The 13,586-nt window shown below is 43.4% G+C and overlaps 1 protein-coding gene across 2 annotated transcripts in view; it reads left to right on the top strand.

The window, feature by feature from the left end:
- Positions 1-13,586, top strand: part of gfra1a (gdnf family receptor alpha 1a) — a 114,624-nt gene that overhangs the window by 93,621 nt on the left and 7,417 nt on the right. For both annotated transcript variants that reach the window (XM_008281009.1, XM_008281008.1), the window contains one exon: positions 4,881-5,062. In XM_008281009.1, the coding sequence (XP_008279231.1) occupies positions 4,881-5,062 (182 nt within the window). The remainder of the gene's footprint in view (positions 1-4,880; positions 5,063-13,586) is intronic.

The following is a 13,586-nucleotide window of genomic DNA, read 5'->3' as shown; positions in this document are numbered from 1 at the left end:
ATTCTCTCTCCTTGTAGTCGTGGTTGTTCTGTTTCTAAGGAGGTGCAGCACTTTTTTTTGAGCCCACAGTGTGTAAAAAAGAGATTCAGAGAGTTAAAGTTTCTCTTGAATACATTTTCAAGCCTCGACTATTTGGACACGTCCTGAGTTGTTGCTCTCAGCATCGTGGATGGTTCAGGGCTTCACCTGCTCAGGCAGCTTTAACCAGAGGTGTTAAAGTTTCAGTGTGTAAAAATACTCAAGTTGAAATCACTTGTTTCGTTTGGCTGCACCTGGCTGGTTGCTTTTCTTTAAACCAATCAGGGATCTTGTGCGTTGCTAAGCCCAGGATGCAGCAACAGTGTCCCTGCTAAATAGGAACTGGAGAAGTGTTTTGATGGAGCATTTGCATGAGCTGAGGTGACACCTGTCCACAGAAATAAGCAGTCCTGTGTTATAGCCAAATAAAGACGAACCCTGCCGCTTTCAGAGCACATGTTGCTGCTTGGAGGCTGTTGTTTCCCGTAATGAACAGGTAGTGGGAAGGGAGGAGAATGCTGCATATGAAGCAGGCAGGCTTCTGACTGCAGTCTGCAGAGAGTCAGACTGAGGTTACAGTAAACTGAAGGAGTTCATCGTGAGGTTTAGGTTACAACGCAAAAGCTCTCGCATGTGCAGAAGTACAAGTGTGAGTAAATAGGTATATGCTTGTGTGATTTGGGAATACAAGCCAAATCCACTGAATAGTATATCTTGTTTGTTCAGTCTGCAAAGGCTGCGAATTGTTTTTATGTATCCTGAGTAAACAGTAGCAGAGGTGCTATTTACTCTGAACCTGTTGAGGAAAGCCAGAGGCTCTGTGTCTTTGGGTTTATTATGCAAATACGCTCACGGATTAGTTCTCTGCCCTTAAAGTAATACTTTCACTTCTTCGAGTTTAATCTGTGGGGAGAGAGGTGAAACCATAAAAACTGGAATAATAATTACCTCGCATAAAAATGCCCTCAGTGCTCTGCTGAACGCTGAGTTCAGGCGTCGCGGGTTGCACCGCCGTCACGCCGGTTAACAACGTGTTCATGTTAGCCGGTGTGTTGATAACATTCACAGTCACAACGAAACACCGTCGCTGTCATGTTTGGGTTCGAGCACACAACAGGGTTTTAGCTTCCACTTAAGATAATGAGACCATTTGCTGTCTCGCAAAGCAGGTAAGCAACCAGCTGTGATGCTGAGAGCTCCGTGTTGTTTGTAAAGAGAGAGTCGAGGCGCGTATGAATAAACATCAACCAGCCACAACATTAACATGACGTTACGGCACAACGCTCTGCTCTTTGTGTGGATGTTACTGAGCATAACTGCAGACCAAGTGCTCCTTTCCTTCCGTGCTATGCTTGAAAAACTGCTCAGGAGCGGCTCGAGGAACACGAACAAGAGCTCAAGGTGTTGACTTGGCCTCTAAACCCCCCAGATTCCAACTCGATCGAGCATCAGTGGGAAGTTTGATCCACAAAGGCTCAACCGGGCAACACACAGAGCCTTTAACTGGATTTACTCGTATACAAGCTTCAGATAAGTTTAGTTTGTGACGTAGTTTGTAGTTATGGATCGATCGTAATCTGCAAAGTCTCCAAACAAACTTAGAAGCCGCACAGGAATTGCTTGTTTAAGAGCCTTCACCTTCACCTCATTTGATTGAGTTTTGTAGAAATAAGAGTCAGACGAAGACATTTTCAAAATATTGTGCTTCATCCAAACAGGAATCGGCTCACGTCTGGCATCCTGTGTCTAAATCTGAGACGCAAACTGTTTTTTTTTTCACGCGGCGTCATTGTGCGGTGAGCGTACTGTAATTAGGCCTTAGGTGAGGAGACAGAAGAGATAGAAAAGAGCCCATCAACACTTACAATATGCTCATCAGCCTTCTGCTGTCTCGACACAAAGCTGCCAGCGACACACACACACACACACACACACACACACATAAGCAAAAAATTAAATATGCACTCGCTCACTTATGAGCAAAGTCGCACACATCAGGGCTGCAGGATATTGACGAAAAATTTTCTGCTGAATAATGCACCTCAGAAATGAATGCAATATTTTGACAGCGCGTCTCCACAGCTGTTTGCACTGTTTGTGAAATGTTAAACAAACAAGTCGAGGCAACGGCATTAAGCATTGTTACTGTCAGAACAGAGTTAAACATCAATACGGGAATTTATCTACCTGACTCGTAATAAATAAAGTAGAAACACACGCTCCTCTTTCTTTCAGTCGTCATAAAACCCAGTTACTAGAAAAGATTTTCTTCCTACAATCCAGGTAATCGCACCACAGTCATGACCTTTACAGCTCCACGTAATCTAAATGAAAGCTTTATTATGATACGTCTGTTTGCCTGACGTCCTGAGGTCAGCTCAGCAAAGCAGATGAAGTGAAGGAGTCTCCGGCTTTACTTAGTCCAACATTAATAGTCACGTTTATTAAATGTGCAGCGTGGAACCAACTCAGAGGTTGTTTAGAGGTCAGGGTGGGTTTGATCAGGAGTCCTCAGGAGGAAGAGGAAGACAGACGAGAGGAGCTTCACAGCGTGCTGTGTTCAATACATTCTTACTCTGATATCCAGGTGTCGTGTCCTTGACAGGATTCTGGATCTGTTGTCAGAAAATATCCAGCAGCACAAAATCAGGTGAAACTCACGTCTCAGAGAAATCCAGTTGTGTCCAGAAGCTGTTGAGTAACTTGTGCACTAATTACACCAGAACAGACCATAAGGGGCAGGTCACTCTCTGGAGAAACACCTTCTATCAATCACCCTTCATGGTTTTCAGCATCTGGAGGACCTGCGGGTGCTCCTTCGGCTCTGCAGTTTAGGGATTAAAGATGCCACATTGCAGAGGTTTGGACGTGAGTCAGCAAATTTGTTCGCTTCAGGCTGACAAAATCCAGGCACGTGGAAGAGACGAGCGACTGTACTGTCCTGGTACCAGAACCAGCTCCGCCTGGTTTAAGGTCTGCTCTGATATTTCGCTGTAAATGCCGTGACTTCTCCTCTTCATCCGGCACTTCCTGCCTCTTAATCATCCGTCGTCATGGCTTCATTTTTCAGCCAGAATGCCAACAATAGCTCTGTCTGCTGCCACCTGCTCCGAGTTCAGCACCTGCCCAGCAAACCTGGGCGCATTAAAACCTTCTAAAACCCAGCTGTAATGATTATTTAACCTCCTGAACCCCAAGTAGCTTCAGGGGCATTTTTTGCTCCTGTCACATTTTTCACTTCAGTATGAAGTCCTCCATCTCCGTGGAAACAGAAGAACCAGGAAGAAGGAGAGCAGACTCAGAAATGTCATTAATTACACAAAGAAAACAAGTGAAAACTTAATTTCTTTGGATATTTGTTTTAAATAAATCTAAAAACCTGGAATCAAATGCTTGTTACCTCTCTGCTGTGTGTGAACACAGCCTGCAGTTCATCCCAGACGTCCCTACATTGTTGTCATGTGACTGTTTGTTGCAGCTAAGTCACTGATGGATTCATGGTTGTGCTAAAAAGTGCATCATTTTTAGTTTTTCATAGAATCTGGTACAGTGAAATGTTTGCTTTATAAATTAGATGTACAGAATAAAGTGATTTTGATTTGGTTAAGTTCTCTGATTGAACGGCACGTCACAGATGAGTTCTAAATCTGACAAGTCTTACTGTCTTTGTGGTCTCTGATTGTGATTAATGATGTCATTTTGGCAGTTTTCTTCAAAGATAGCATGCCTTCAGACCCACCGATGGGTTTTGGAGCTGACACAGGTAACGTCTCTGATCCACTGTTTCTTAAAAGATTTTTTTTTTCAACCTCCAGAAGCACGAAGCAGAACCAATCTGGCCGGTGCCGACATCATTCAGAGACAGAACAGCTATTCTGGCCGGGTTCAAATTACACGTAAAAGCCAAAAGAAGCCTTATAGCTTAATAGTATGAGGTGTCTAGAGTGTGTCTGCGCGGAGCAGCGAGGAAAGAACAGATCGATGGGTTACCGTGTTAATGAAAAATGATCAACTGCCCGAAAGACACAAATAAAGTTCCTGCTTGTGTTTGCACATTTTGTTGTTTTTGCTGTAAATGTCAAACAGCACTTGGTTGTTGTTGTTTTCTTCTTCTCTCCCTGCAGTGGAAACACAGTTTGCTAATTATTTACAGTATCATTTATGCTAATTAAGTGTACAGCTCTGTTTTTTTATATTTAAATGTCTGGTGCACGTCACACACGTGTAGAATCGACGGTGTGTCTTTGTATGTATGAATATTTCAGTGGGGTTAAAGAGCCTTTATGCAGATCAGCTCTTCCCTCCTTTAGCACGGCGTCAGGGTCATAATTCAGTGTTGGAGGGAAGAATATCATTACGTTCAAACAGCAGCTCTGTAAGGCTCAGCTTTCCTCTGATGTGTGTGTGTGAGTGTGTGTGTGTGTGTGTGTGTGTGTTTTACATCAAAGCCATAGAAGGCTATTAATAGGGCCGCTAATGGACTCTAATGGTAAATAGCCACATCAGCACTCAGGTTTTTGACGGTGTAGTGAATTTATAATGGAGGGACGTGATAACAAAACCTAAGTACCTTCTAACTCTCCTTTAATTGTGGTCGAGGCTGGTGCAATATACAGATTTTATTTTAACTTGGGGACTAACAAGCATGTGATTCATGAGGAGACTCAGCTTGGTGATAAGCTGACCCTGGTGGGACAAGCTAATGCTTCACCAGCCCTCCTCAAACTCTGACTCATCAGGAGAAGCGTGCGGAGCCATTAACATCCAAAAAGCACTCTTAAGTAAATACGCTTGGTGAGAGGATGGACTTAATTATCCCGAAAGTCGGTCCGTGGTAATAACTGGCAGCTTTCCCTCTGCAGGTAACGCCATCCAGGCCTTCGGGAACGGGACGGACGTCGGGGTTTGGCAGCCGATGTCCCCCGTCCAGACCACCACCTCCACCACCACCCCCTACCAAAGAAACCGCGAACGCAACCCCAACACCATCGACAACCACATCAACACAGATCCCGGCATCTACCACTTCTGTGGCAGCCTACAGGTGAGTCAGACGATACGAATTCTCTGATGCAAAAGATGTTCCAGAAAGTTTTAGCAGTTGACTCAAAGTTACCTCTGCTTTTTATCTGATGATCTTTCCATCCTTTTCTGTCAGCCTCGCTATCCAAATATCTGCAGTGTGTGCTCATCTAGCGCCGCTATCTCACCCCCGGTCTGTTTGGTAAACGCTGTATTTCCCCTTCATCGTCTGGCTCACTCTCTATCTGTTTCTACTCTCAGACAGGCTTCATTTGTTTATCTGGAGCTGTCACAATACCAAACATATCAAGTTAAAGCAGTGAATTAAACACGAGAAACAGAGCGAGGGTTGTTCGTAAAGCCAAATGCACTCAGAATTAACACAGAACTCTGCAACCTAAAGCTTCTTTCAGCTCATTTCAGTTCATCCTAGCTGTATGAAAGCGCATCGGCATTGACAACAATTTGCAGCAAACTACTTCAGAGTGTCGCATCCAGCAGGGGGCGACTCTTCTGTTTGCAGAAAGAAGTCCGATTGGCTCAGAGGGATGATCCTGCTTCTCACTAGATTTGTTACCTCAGTGAGCGTTTTCCTAATGAGAATATGGTCTCAACTGCTAGTTTTAAGTCTCCTTCGGTTCAGCATGGTGCTCGTTTAGTAAATTATGGTCCCCTTTAGAGGAAAGCAGGCGATGAACAGGGTAGATTTCATGGCCTAGTTGCCTCTGTGCGGGCGAGTCCTCAGTCAGATCTGCCCTTCAGTCATCGATTCTGGTTTCAGAGATGGTGACGGACAAATTCCAAACCGAGACTTAAAAATAGGAATCCACACGGCAGTAGGTGACGCCATCCTTCTTTATACGGTCTGTTGTCTGTTACACAAAACCATCTGAGAAGCTGTCCTCGCAAAAACGTTTGGAAAAGGCCACGCGCCTTCAGATAGCATTCTTGGCAGGTGGTTGGATGAAGCATCTATTGTGGTCTACCTTCAGCTAATTGGATCAGTGAAGAGAGAGAGAGAACGCAGAGCAAAAGAGGTTGTGAATGTTGGCCTTGGATTTGTCAGGTGGACACAAACAGAGCTCCAGTAGAATGACTGAACTACTCGTATAAGTACACGGCAGTAGTACAGGCACTGTAATACAGCTGCAGTACATGAGCAGGATGTGGAGTCAATCAGAAATCACAGAACAAGCTTGTATAACCTGTCACCGCTTTTCAGACCTTTAAACTGTAAAAGAACAGAAAGAATGATCAGATTTCCAGCCATCAGATGGTCCTTGATCTGCCCATCTGGGACGTGCAGTTCCATCAGGAAACTTAAGCTACGTGAAAAATCACCAAAATAAACTGTTTAACCAGATACTGGGAAAAAAAACCCAAAAAATCTGCAACCAGGAAGTGACTCATCAAACACTCTGATGATGAACCAGGAAGCTGTTTAGATCGAAGGCGTGTTTAAAATGTAAGCAGTAAAACATACATGTAGTGTGTAGAGTTAGGATTTTAGACATCTGTGGGCAGTTAGAAAAAATGTGCACACTGGATTTAGGTTTTCTCAGCTCTTGTCAATAATAAAAATATTTAGTGATTTATGGTGATAGGACTTTGTTTTAGTGCACAGAGGAGTTTTCTCTTCTTCTAGCCATTGATGTGCTGTTGCCATAGAGGACTTGTACTGCAGGAACAAATAAAACATCCAGAACCTGCTCCGGGTTTAGAGGGTTGATATCAAAAGTAAAACATTCATGTAGTTTGTTGTCATTTTTCCAAAGCAGTTTGTAAAATAGATCCTATTGTTGCATTAACAGATCACTTCTGTAAACTCGTCTTCTGCAGCGTTACGGCATCAAAATATGACTTAATGTCATCCATTTTTCCTCCACCTGCCCTTTTTTCTGTATTGGTTCTGGATCGGCCACTGAATCATCGCAGCCGACTCGTGTATACAACCGTGTAGCTGTACGCCGCCTGCCCCACTGCGCCCAATAAGGCTGCCAAAGTGTGTTTCTCAGTCGGAGCAGCCACTCCTGCTCTGCAGGAACAACGCTTATGTGGCTGATGAAACAGGGGGATCACTCGCAGCAATCCTGAGCACCGGTGACGGGCTCCTCCTGGGTCAGGGAGGAAGCGAGGATAATACTGTCATTACTGGCAGAGCGATGACAGGGGCTCCGAGAGCCGTTTCACATGTAATAACACTGCAGCAGCCGATGCAGCGCCGTAAAACCGCCAGAGTTATTGTTTACAGACGCTCACGGAAAATCCTCCCGCAGCTTCCAAACAGGAATCCTCCTTCATCATTCCTCTGCTGCAAACATAAATGTGAACCATAAACCTCACTGTCCTTATGTTTGTGTGCTTTTTGTTTATGATGCTTCCACGTTTGTGTCTGACTTGTTTTGTGTTGCTCTACCGGAGCTTAACGCGGTGGTTTGTGTTTGCTGCTGGTCTGGAAAGTCCCAGTCTGCAAATATTTAAACGTATAAACATGTACGAGGTGGTTTTCTTCACTGAAACTTGTGTTATGAGCTGAAGGTTGGCTTCAGTGGAAGAAAAGGTAAATAATTTTATCAGCTGATTAAATTTGGATGGTAATTTCCGTCACTTATTTACACATCCAGCACAGACAGTCATACTTGTGACCACCTGACAAAGCTAAGTCTCACATTAACTCTTCTGTTTGCTCCTAATTACCTTCTGAAGTGCAGTTTGTGTCCGTTTAGCTGTTAAAAGCAGCACCGTGTTCACCAGCCTCTTCCTAACGCTGTCCTTCTGCACTTTGATGCTGATTTATCACCACTTTGACTGCTATGGGTTGACTACCACAAAAAAACTAAACCACAGCAATCACGAGTCGTAAAACCACGACAACGAACTCAAAGACTCCAAAATGATTCTCCGACTTTGTCATTTTCAGTGACTCCGTTCTCATTAAGAGATGTCGCTTGTTTCTGTGTCAGTATATAAAAAAAAAAGCAGCTAATTAATGCAGCTTTAAAGTTGGAGCGACAATAATCCTAATAAACTGAGCACCTGATTGAAACCAGAACAACACCGACGACATCGAGAGAATCGTGTGTTTTTACTGCCTTCTTCCAATTAAGGAGCTGCTGTTAATCACCCGGACGATTTTAATTCCCGCTTTACAACTAAATCAGTGAATATTAGCTCGTGTTTTATCTGTGAGTAAAATGGAGTCCATCCTCGTTCACCTTTTGTCAGTGAAGTTAGAAGCCACTAATGGTGGTGTTTCGATGGTCTGCACGTAGTTTGGATTAGATTTAAGACACAGATTGTGTTTTTTTTGTTTAGAATTCAACCCTCTGGACGCCAAAGCCTGCCACTGGGTTTAAAAGGCATGTTGTCTTTTAAAATAAATGGCCATAAATAAACCACCAAAGCCAGTAACCGTCTGTCCAAAGATCCTTTTACTTTTTATCTTCTTGTTCCTGTTGGAAAACTTCACCAAATCTCAGCTAAAAGTCGGGATGTTTCCTTGAGATAACTTTATTCTGTATGTCTCATTTAAGAATTGAACTCTTTGCATTAACCGAACTCTGTAAAGTACCCAAATTTCTGTGTTTCTCAGCAGAACCATGAAGCCGTCAGTGACTCAGCTGTGACCAGCAGTCATGTGATAAACATTCAGAGACCTTTCAGCTGAACTGCAGACACAGACCACATAGGAAACATGTTAAAGAAAGAAATAACAAATGTATGAATGACAGCATCTACAGGATGCAGAGCCGCTGTGGTTTCCAGTAGGTTCTGTCATCTTTGGAAAGACAGATAATCAAAGAAATTCAACTTTCCTTTATTGTGATTTATGCCGTCACAGCTGTCATCCTGCACCAAAGACGTGTCGGAGTCCTCTCTCCTTCTAGTCATGATTGTTCTGTTTCTGTGCAGGACTTTATATCGCGGTGAAAAATGGTTCCACGGTGAATAAACTCGCCGGCAGGTTTGAAAGCTGTCTTTAAAATTACACCATTTATCAACTGCAGAAACAGAGAGCGTGATCTGTGACACGCTGCTCTGTCGAGAAGTTTCACCAAATCTACCCTTAAAACCCTGTTTTTCTCACATTGTCGTGTAAGAAACAGGATATTGGTGCAACCACGAGGCCTTCAGCTGCAACCAGCAGCCATGTGGCGTTCAGGGACTTTTTTAATTGTTGCAGACGGATGATAAAAGAAATTCCTGATTTGTGCCATTAAAGGTTCGTTAGTGTTCAGACGACATCTCTGTCTCCTCCTAGTCATGTCTTTGCTGTTTCCATAGAGGTGCATGATGTGAAGAATGATCCCACAGCGAGTTAAAAACGCTGCTGGAGTTCAGCGGGTTGATGAATCTGACGTCCCGCTCATAACACCGCGTACGGTGATGCAGCAGGTCTGTATGTTAGCAGACATACCTGCGTATATGCAGCCTGCAAGTTTAGTTCACACGGACAGATACTGGAGATAGATGCAATTACACACTCCAGCCTGTGCACACAAATACACACAAATGCACATGCACACGCCCTCACACACACTCACACAGCGAGCCTGCACTGATAATGAGCTTTGGTGGTGTACTGATGCGTGTGTGCTGTTGGCACTGCTCTGATAGCACGTCAAATACAAGTTAATGAGAGAGTTGTTGTGTTTAACCACTTTCCCGGCGTGTGCGTGTGCGACTCCTCGGTACGCTGGAGTGTGTGCATGTGAGTGTGTGTGAGTGCATGTGAGTGTGTGTGTGAGCATCAAGGCAGACTATGGTGTTGTAATGACACACTCGGGGGACAGGCCTGTCAGAAGACTCACTCCACTCCGCTCATTGATCTCGCTCTCCTTCACACACACACACACACACACACACACACACACACATGCAGAATAATAACCATTAAGCAGTGACTCAGAACCTCCACACTTCCAGCCAATGAGAGCGGCTCACGACTCGTCGAGGTGCGTCCACCTCGGCTGCAGGGGAAGCAATCAAAGAGCGGAGAGGAAAGTTGCAGGGAGTAGCCACGCAGAGCTCCTGGAGGGAGAGTCGTCTTTCTAGGAATGAGCAGGCTGAGACTGGTGCACCTCTATCTGCTCACACATGATGTTTGTCAAACGTTCTGTATTAAAAGAGGTCCAGCTTTGGCTCATATCAGCTCATATCTTAACACTTTTAGAACAGTTTCTGCTCGACCATCTCTAATTGGCCTGAAATGTTCATCACATAAAATTTTTGTCTGATTTATTGAATGATTTCTTGTTTTTAAAGAATTGACCGCTCATTGAAATGTGATGCTATGTTTGAATGACAGTATCTGAGGAACTCTTACAGATTAAAGCCTGAAAATGCTCTTTTTTGTTGTTGATTCAGGAGCTGCTCTATTGAAGTTCATGTAATAGTTTGTGGTTATGGGCGGGTTGATGTACAGTCACATCTTTTGGCACGCAGTAACTAAAAAAAAGATAACGTAGAAGTTAACTAGTGATATCTTCTGAACCACATGTAGCTGCATGTTGGAATAATACCATTTTTTGTGTCGTGTACTTCCTGTACTATTTTGAAAAGGCCTTTTTTGTGTTTTTACTTCCTCCCTTTGTCTCCTTTTTAATCAGTTTCTCCTGTGACTCGTCTCCTCATCCCTTCTCTGTGTTTACAAAGTCCTGCTTCCTATTTTGTTCTTCATCCTGTTTGTCTTCCTCGTGTCCACCTGCCTCATCCTCCTCATATGTTTCTGGTTTAGTTTTTTTTCACCATTCTTGCTTCCCTCCTGTTTACTTACCTCATGTTTGCCTGCCTGGTTGCTTCACTCGTCTCCCTCGTGCCCCTGTGGTTTTCACCTGGGTGGAGTTTTGGTACCGTTCTGGATGTGTGGACCTTGTGTTCTCCTGGATTCTCCAACCTTCTTTTGTTTTTGCTGCCCACATTTGGTTAAATAAAACTGGTTTGACTTTGTGCCACAGCCTGCCTGCCATCTGTAGGACCGCTATCAGATTCCTCCATGATGTAAAACAAAATACGTGGTCATGAAAAGAAAGTTGTTTCTGTTTGACTTTTATAACTGATTGCATGTGTATATCAGTAGTAGTGGTAGTAACAGTGTTATTAGATGACCAAATCCAAGTCGAACAGAGCTCTAACTTGCCCAAAATTGCAGATTCTCAGGATTTTCTTTTTAATAGTTCTAAAAATAATGTCGTTCAAACATCACCTCAAATGTCATCGTACCAAAAACACGTGATAAAAGTAGCTCGACCTGCACATTTTTAAGATATATCTTGGAAAGTAATAGATTACTTGAACAAAAGTGAAAGTTTAGTGTCTCTATCCCAGACGTTCATTCTGCAAAACTATTAAATGATCCTGAAGAAACGCTCTCTCATCCTGCCTGTGCTGCTGTGTCTGTACAGCAACATGACAATAAACTAATAAATTGATTTAACCATCTAAAGCTTTACAGATACCATTTTAAATATCCATAGTTAATGATAAAAAAGCAAATCCAAGCTGCTGGAGCAGTAACCTCTCTTCATGCTGTTTCCTCCCCGTCTTTGTGTGGTGAGAACACGTGAGAGTGAAGAAGCCTTCTTTCTCTTTAGTTTGAGCAAATCCAAACACCAGAGTCTCTGTGTTCCTCTTTAATCACACAGGAAGGTCCTCGCTGGTCCCACAGCAAAACCAGATGAAACGTGTACACAAACACACATGCATATACATCCACGCTCGCTTTCCAAACCCAGAGGCTCCATCAGCCCCGTCTCATGAATATAGTTGACTCCAAAGCAGGCAGGAAGTGCCCCGGACAAATATGGAAATGCACCACATGCTAATGTGACTTTTCAGAACAGGCAGGTATTAGGCAAATCCAAAACACATGGACACAAGGCAGGAATGTGTATTTGAATTTGTTGACATCCAAATCTTTGTGAATTTCAATGAGCATGGCGGTTGTTTAATATTGCAGGATTACATGTAAGAGGTTTATATGGTTCTCATGTAAATGCAATCTGTGGCGCAGCAGAATGTAATTTAAAGGGTCAGTTCACCCAAATGATCACAGGTATCTGTGGTTTGATTCGCCATCTATTATAATATTGTATCCGTCATTACAGCGGAGGTCAGCTGGTGCTCACCATAAAGGAAGTAATATATCTATATATGTATGTATACATTAAAACCAATCAACAGCTCCGGAAGTAATGTAATATCTGCTGTGGATAATCCTCAGAACACGCTGTCAACAGTTTTGATATGAGCTGCTGTCTAGTCCCGCTGCAAACTGATGAATCCTATCAGTGTAATTCCCTTAACCTTTGTTGTGTCGGGCCAGAGGTGAAAATCAGATATATAAATGCAAAAATATGGAAAACACAAGCTGCATGGGAAGACAGAAGAACATGTGGTTACATTTCTGCATTTTTAAGTCATAGGAAGAAACCTTTATAAAACCAATATCTGATATTTTCAGCAGCAACATGAGACTTCTAATCTGTGTTGGTTCTGAGTTAACAATGAAAGCAGAGCAGAGGCAGATGGACGCCTCCCTCCATCTAAGACTCACATCAGTCTGATTTCCAAATGAAGCGTCTCCAGAGGACTCACGGCGACGTAAAAGTTTACAGCGATGACATGTGAAGACGTTTCAAACTCTTAATGCGTCCAAACACAGATGGGTCCTCATCAGGAAACTCCAGCAGATTGTGTGTTTGCTCGTTGTGTTTCTGTCCTTACATTTGTCCTCGACTGCGCTCCAAACGCTCGTTGTTCTGCTCCGGTCTTTATGCAGAGGCCTGCAAACACACCGTGATTTATAGACATCATTCCGCCCAAACTTCGGCTTCTTTTTCTTTCTTTTTTTCAGTTTAGCGCTGAAGCGAAGGTGTAGTAACAGAATACAGGTTCTCTCTTCTGTATTACCATGCTCGCTACACTCTGTACATCCCTATTTTTGGTCTGAATTCACTATAGTGTATACTGAAGCCATTTATTATTCTGTCAAACCTGCAGCCTCCACACACACACACACACACACACACACACACACACACACACACCCTGAAGCCAAAATTGGAGTTACATTTACTTACAGCATCCATCCTGAACACAGAGATTCAGGTCATTAGAAGCAAAGGGGATTAAACCATCCTTTCTTAGGCCAAAAACTGCTGCACGAAGCGTCGAACCCATAATCAGATGATTAATTCGCCAAATACACAACGAAAACACAAAGATGTTCGCGTGCTGATTGCAAGGTCTGCACTGAGAATCAGCAAATCAACTCGTGGCGGGTTTGCAATCAGCAAAAGTGGTAATCACTTCTGATCTGTTTAGAAAATGTACCTGAAGAACCCAGACACGGAGGACACGGGGAGGACTGCTAATGTGCTGCTCGGAGAAAGTCTTGTTTTTTGGTTATATAACAGTTTAAACTGGAGTAAACACACAGTTGTGTTCCTGAGAGTGAATTCTAAATAGTTGTGGTTTGCTGCTGGAGCTCTGGGTTGTTGATATTCCCTCATCTTTACAGTATTCTCAGTTTGCTTTACCGTGTA

The sequence above is a fragment of the Stegastes partitus genome, unplaced genomic scaffold (genome assembly GCF_000690725.1).
Source record: "Stegastes partitus isolate 25-593 unplaced genomic scaffold, Stegastes_partitus-1.0.2 Scaffold219, whole genome shotgun sequence".
Classification (NCBI taxonomy): Eukaryota; Metazoa; Chordata; class Actinopteri; family Pomacentridae; genus Stegastes; species Stegastes partitus.
This window is presented reverse-complemented; position numbering and strand designations above follow the sequence as displayed.